The sequence below is a fragment of the Archocentrus centrarchus genome, chromosome 17 (assembly GCF_007364275.1).
Source record: "Archocentrus centrarchus isolate MPI-CPG fArcCen1 chromosome 17, fArcCen1, whole genome shotgun sequence".
Lineage (NCBI taxonomy): Eukaryota > Metazoa > Chordata > Actinopteri > Cichliformes > Cichlidae > Archocentrus > Archocentrus centrarchus.
The window spans coordinates 1,958,465-1,965,053 of record NC_044362.1 but is presented as its reverse complement, the minus strand read 5'-3'; the positions used below and the strand labels follow the sequence as shown (position 1 = coordinate 1,965,053).

Here is a 6,589-nt window from a genome sequence, read left to right as displayed (position 1 = left end):
TTAAGAGGCCAAAAGAAGTCGCTGACTCCGCCCACCCAAGGATGTCAGGAGTACTGCTGCACTCGGAGCTCAGAGATGTCAGAGTGAGGGGTTGTCCTAAAATCTGTTCTGAAACATGGGAGCAGCAGGATCAGGTGTGATCCAGTGTCCTGATTCTGGCTTAGAGCGCCTGTTACAGGAAACCCTGCAAGCAGCTCCTCTCTGACCTCTTGCAGGAGGACTCCATGAAGCCAGAAATGGCTTCAGTTTTACTCATTGGATTTTTTTATTCTCACAGACATGAGTGTGTAATTATCATAACTGAAGGACACATTTGGAAATGGGCACTTCATTTCCTGTCTGATGTCCAGCATTGGTGATGGTTCGTTTACTGGTGACCTCAGTGACCGTGCTGTCTACATAAGCGCACAAGGCATCAGAGAACAGGAACGAAACCAACTGCAGTCCTCACGTGGAGGACACATTTGTGGATGTGGCCACCACCTGAGGACCAAATCACACGGTCACATCTCAGGACGCAGGTCTTAATGTCTGCACTTGTCACGGCCAGAAGTTTGTTGTTTCTGATACTCAGCAAAGAACAATCATAACCATTTCAGAAGCTTCAGGACATTTGCTGGCAGCTCCAAGCTGGTCAGTTAGTGGACTTCTGCTTTTTAAGGACATGCAAAAAAAAAAAAAAGACCTGTAGAGAACAGCTTCTTCCAATCCCCGAGCAGCAGTTTGGTGGTGACAAGCTGAGCATTTTCCAGCTCGATGGATGTGATCATTAAACAGCTTGGAGATCATCAGATTAACAGGAAAATCATCAGCTCTCGATCCCATCCTTTAAAAGCAGAAGCCCACACGGGAATGCATCTCCATCACCAGGAGATCCAGCGGATGTTACAACACCGTTAACAGTCTTGGACTCCTTTAATATCCAGTCTTCGAAACTTTTGAAATGCTTCTGATTCTTGTTGCCAGCATCTATGGTCAAACCCACAGTGATCCACATTTCTTATTGCCTCACTCAACCCCGCCCCCTTGAGTGATGTCACATCTGATTTGTTTTTTGGGGGGGATTTTCCAGCGAGTATAAACTGACAAATGACTTAAAGCAGAGACACTGGTGTAAAAATCAGTTGTTGCCTTGTTTTCCTCCAGCGGCTTGCTGTTCTGTGATCGCATTTGTTTCCTGGCGTGCTGCTAAAATTTATTTTGCCCTCAGAGTGGGGACACACGCATCTGTGGCTGACTCTGAACTCCGACCCCTCAGACAGGAACTTCCTGTGATGTGTTCAAAGACCTCCACTGAAAGAAAACAGTTGACACCCGGTTCCACTGTTATGTAATAATGTCAAACCAGGCCAGATGTTTAAAGAAAAAAACATGAAACCAAACCGATATTCAGGATCTTTTTTTAATCACTGTATTAAACTGAAATCACACTTGAACACAACACCTGCACCCCAGAAAAGGTTTTTTAGTCTTTATTTGGTCCTCAGAATGCCAGCAGCCTGCCCTGCAGGGCAAAGTTCGGGGGTTAGAGCCCTCTGCAGTAAACTATAAGCAGTCAGTAATCAATAATAATAATCAAAGGTCCTTAGATGAAAGTCCTGGCAGGTAATCTGGACCGCTGCAAACTCTTCAGCGGCCCCTGGAGGGCCCCCGGGCCCTGGTTTGGAGCCTGATCGCCTATCAGTGATACCTGTCCACTCTCACGTCTGCGGCTCCCGGTCAGATCGGCATGGTTTTCCCGGTGACGGTCCTTTTGATGGCAGACGCCGCCATGCTCCCCATGAACCGGATCCCGGCGCTGCCTCCGGGAAGCAGTGACACCACGTAGCCGACGATGACAGCGACCTGCAGGGCAGCACCCAGCGCAGTCAGCACGGTGCTATGGAGGCTCAGCGCCGCGTACAGGGTCCCCCCGAGGGCGCACAGGTACACGGCGGCTCCAGGGGAGGTGGGCAGGCCGGCGACCATCCTGCTGGGGCCCCGGAGGATCGCCGCGGCCGCGATGGCGAACACCGAACCGAGCGACCAGAGAAGCGCGAACTTGCGGGCGTAGAGCAGCAGCAGCGGGGCGTACAGCGCCGACAGGCCGAAGCAGAGAGCCGAGAATGACACGCACACTCCGAATGCCACCAGCCGCTGCCGGCGGCTCATGCCCGGCAGGCAGGGGTCCGGCTCGGCCGACCACGGCCAGGAGAAACCGCCGCTCCCACTCGAGCTCTGCCCGGAAGGACTGCCGCCGCGACTCCCTGGCCACGGGCTGGACCACCGCCCGAACCAGCTCCCGGGCACGGGCTCGGGCTCACCCAGGTCCACCGCGGTGCTGGAGCCAGACTGGGAGATGGTCTTGGCGCCGCCGCCTTTGGACTGGGCCAGGTACTCCTGGAGTTGTCGGTTCAGGTCCGCCATGACGGCCCTTCTTCTTCTTTTCCGAGTCTTCGTACAGCTCGGCGCGTCGGCGCCCCCAAAGGTCAGAAATAAAACTACATCTAACCCTAGACATGTATATATTTCTATGCACCTGATCCCCCGGCAGAGCTGCTGTCAATCAAACTGCCGTCACGTGACACTGATGTTTGCTCCAGCACAGGAAGTCCCGTAGACCCGGGGATTACAGGTGGTGTATTTTTGTGTGTCATATGTTTGCTGATGTTGGTGCACAGGCTGCAGAATTCATGGAGAAGTTCATGGAGCTGTTTATGACCATGTTAATTGCACTGACATTATAAATCAGTCCAGCCTTTTGGCCACTTTATAGATGTGTGATGTCATGTTTGTGGTCAGGCCTCTGTGATTGCTTTTACCTGCAGCCGACAAACCCCAAACTGACTGCAGCTTTAAAATGAGCTGAGTTCTGTTCGACAGATTAGAGGCCAGTTTAACACAGTTTAAATCCCAGAAGTCATTTTTAAGCAGGTTTCCATCCCAGATTCTGAGCCCAGCTCCATCAGATGGTGTAACCCCGACCCCCCGCACCTCCCACATTGCCCCAGCACATCACTTTTATTTCTACAGCAGTCATCAAAGTGCCTTGTAAGGTAAAGACCCAGAGTACAGATAATAACTGAGCCCCACCCTGAGCTTCATCAACACAGAAAGTTTAACGTTACAAGTCTGAACATGGAAGCATTTGATCATGTTTCCTGCTGCAGAGTCTGAACCAGCTGTTAATGATAAAATCACAGTCATGATGATGATGATCATCCTGTATTCGACAGGATGATGGTGTGTGTGTGTGTGTGTGTGTGTGTGTGTGTGTGTGTGTGTGTGTGTGTGTGTGTGTGTGTGTGTGTGTGTGTGTGTGTGTGCTGGTGTCTGATTTCTGCTCTGGGATTGGATTAACATCATGTGACTTCAGGGCCAGTTTTCAGCTGTTGCACTAAAATTAACCCTTCAGGTGATTGGCTGGAAGACTGATGCACACAACCATCTATGGCATCTGTGTGTGTGTGTGTGTGTGTGTGTGTGTGTGTGTGTCACTCAGAGCAGCAGTCAGAGGAAGAACCATCAAGCGAGCAGCAGGTAACACACACATTTTTCTTCTTCTTCTTCTTCTTCAGGTGACCCATGCTGTGTAGAGCAGCTGTTCCACTTTGACCCCTGACCCTGTTGTATTGACCCAGGTTCTGATTGGCTCAGATTTACATTCAAACACATCTCTAAGGTCTGACTTTTAAAGCTGCAGCAGGTTTACCTGTCACAGGTGATGCAGACTTCATGTTCATTCAGAGAGGTGCGTTCTAATTAGTTTTCAGTTTTGCTTGAGAAGAAATGTTCTTTGAAATGACGGCTAAGTCCAAACTTAAAAAGGCCTGCTGATCTGTGTGCTCCCACTGGAGCCCAGAGCCGCTGTGACCTCAGCAGATCAGTTTGCCTCTCAGTGCAGGCCACGTGTCCCACATCCTCTCGTGTTAGTTACGTGGGGAGTTTGGATCAGCTGTGAGATTTCCTCAGGACAAACTGTCTAAAATAATTTCACAGTTGTTCTCCATAGGACCCTTTAAAGCAGGTGTGTCAAACATGCGCCCCAGGGACCAAAGCCGGCCCACCAAAGGGTTCGATCCAGCCTGCAATTTAAACCCTTCCCAGACTGACAGGCAGCAACAGTTGCTTCTCCGAGATCACTGCTGGCTTTATGTTAACACACCTGAATGCTCCCGACCTGTAAACTGCCAGAGCATCTGCTTTTACAGAGTTGCTGAGACTCACTGATAATCAGTGAATCAGTGCATTTGATTAGCAGTACCTGGCTGCTGCTTTCCCTCTGATGGCCTGTTCATGCACATGGGTCACTGATCACTGTGTGTCATATAAATGTGTTTACAAGCAACCACAAACTGACGAGCTCACAAAATCACAAGACGCAACAAAATCACAGCAGACAGAAACATCATCAAAGTGCAGTTTGCAGATGTGACGTCACTTTTGTGGTTTGTGAGGTGGAGAACAGCAGCATGAGCACTTTCTAACACTGCTGCTGCTTTCTGGTTTAGTTTTTGATTTCATGATTTCAGGTGATTTCTTCTGTCCTGATATGTAGCCCAGGAGCCTTTGCTATTGTTACACTCATTTGAAACAGCATCACAAATGCAGAGATCTGCTAATCAGTAACATCCAAATAAAATCTTTCCTGGACAGTCTGTTAGTCCAGTGAAGCATACAGCAGCTAATTGCAGTAAAATGCTCCAAAAGGCTCCAAGAGCACAAACATGGTCCAGAGGTCCAGCTAGCAGGTACGGCCACCTGTCAGTCACAGAGGCCACGCCCCAATAATGCAAACTTTAAGCCTTAATCCAATTTAACAGGTGAGTTATAGAAACATCCTCTCCTGTACAGCTGTTATGAAGGAGAAATTAGATACAGAGACCAAAGCAGTTTCTGTATCAGGCTGTAAACATGTTTATTTCTGCTGGAAAGTTTTAATGTGGGAGTCTATGGGGACAGACTCACTGTGGCGCCTCTGCTGGATGACAGAGGAACTGCAGGCTCTGGGGCTGGTGTTTGGGTTAATTTTGTGAAAGATCCTATTGAAATACAAACTGTGATTTTTCTGAGTTCATCAAGACAAATTTAAGTTTTATGTGGCTGGAGGTGAACCTGAGTTTGCTTTGCTCCATATTTGGCTCCTGTGTGTGAGAACATGTGTAGAATGAAGATCTGAGTGCGTTCACAGCTGTGTTGTAAGCTGCCGGCCTGTGATTGGTCGGTGCGGGCATCGCTTCACCTCTCAGTAGCATCTCTCTGTGTCTCCTGTAGATGGCGCTCTCTCAGGTCACCCCCACCCTGTTCCTCAGCGGGGCTGACGCCCCCCTCAACGCGGCGCTGGTGTCGAAGAAAGGCATCACCCTGATTGTCAATGCCACGCTGAGCCACGCCTGCCCCGCCTACCCAGGGGTGGAGTGCCTGCGGGTCCCCGTCTGCGACCTGCCCAGCGCCCGCCTTGGGGATCACTTTGACCGGGTGGCTGAGCGTATCCATGGGAACCGTGGAGGAGGCACGCTGGTGCACTGCGCTGCCGGCATGAGTCGCTCCCCGGCGCTGGTGATGGCGTACCTGATGCGCTACAGGGGCGTGACCCTGCAGCAGGCACACGGCTGGGTGCGGGAGAGCCGGCCGTACGTCAGGCTGAACGCCGGCTTCTGGGAGCAGCTCTTGCAGTACGAGAGGAGGCTGTACGGGAGGAACTCGGTCAGGGTGGCCCCAGAGCCGCCGCCGAGGACGCCGCGGCTGCCGCGGGCGGTGCCCGCTCAGCCACAGCAGAGCAGCTCCTTAACACTGGTACCCAGGTCACCGCTGATGTCACGGGCTCAGGTGACATCAACAGCACACAAATCAAGAAGAGGATCCAAATCCTGCAGCATCAAAGTCTGAGCTGCGCCTCAAACATCTGGATCCTCCACACCTGGACCAGGTCCCTGTGCACCTCCTTACGCAGCCCCGACTCGGCGAGTTTTACAGTTTGTGTTTTTGACACTTTGTGGGTCCACCAGTTCTTTTCATTCTTTTATGACAGTTTTTGTACTTTAGTTTTACGTTTACATGAGTCCTCTCAGCAGAGCAGACTAAGCTGAAAGGCCCCGGCCCCTAGCTGAACACACCGCCCCCTCCCACCTCAGCACCACTAGTGTTATGTTGTCCTGCTTGATTGTTTGTGCATTGTCCAACAAAGTGTACTAATGTGCTGGAACGCAATCAAATAAACCAGCAGATCAAATGAACTGTCACACAGAGTTTAACTACATGTGATTCTCTTACTGTGAAAACAGACAGTATTAAATAAATCAATAGGATGGACCAAGATAAAAACCTTCATGTCATGTCTGCTAATGTGTCTGTAAAAAATAAAAAGCTCTCACAGACTTGTTCCTTATCTGAAGTGTTAATGCCAGTGTGTGACCCACGTGCCACTGAGACACAAACATCAATACAAGAGCAGAAAATTTAGGTCAGCGTAATGAGCAATATCACAGACTGAACACCTCCTGTTACCAGTTTTAATTCATTTTTTATATAACTAAATACATTTATATAAATATGTAACTATGCATACTTTGTGTTATTACTGCGGCCCCCTGCAGCACCATCACGGCCC

At 50.1% G+C, this 6,589-nt stretch overlaps 2 protein-coding genes across 3 annotated transcripts; one reads left to right on the top strand and one right to left on the bottom strand.

The window, feature by feature from the left end:
- Window positions 1-1,456: 1,456 nt before the first annotated feature.
- On the bottom strand, window positions 1,457-2,425 carry sft2d3 (SFT2 domain containing 3). The gene has a single exon (XM_030751084.1). It carries the CDS (start codon window positions 2,404-2,406, stop codon window positions 1,720-1,722), a length of 687 nt encoding a protein of 228 aa, XP_030606944.1. The 5' UTR covers window positions 2,407-2,425; the 3' UTR covers window positions 1,457-1,719.
- Window positions 2,426-2,545: 120 nt separating this feature from the next.
- Window positions 2,546-6,297, top strand: LOC115795254 (dual specificity protein phosphatase 18). Of its 2 annotated transcripts, none has more exons than XM_030751088.1 (2): window positions 2,546-2,614; window positions 5,254-6,297. In XM_030751088.1, the coding sequence occupies exon 2, from the start codon at window positions 5,254-5,256 to the stop codon at window positions 5,866-5,868; it is 615 nt and encodes a 204-aa protein (XP_030606948.1). In that variant the 5' UTR covers window positions 2,546-2,614; the 3' UTR covers window positions 5,869-6,297. The 2 variants fall into 2 exon arrangements, with proteins under 2 accessions (XP_030606948.1, XP_030606947.1); XM_030751087.1 differs by lacking the exon at window positions 2,546-2,614 and adding an exon at window positions 3,501-3,519.
- The last annotated feature ends 292 nt before the right edge of the window (window positions 6,298-6,589 follow it).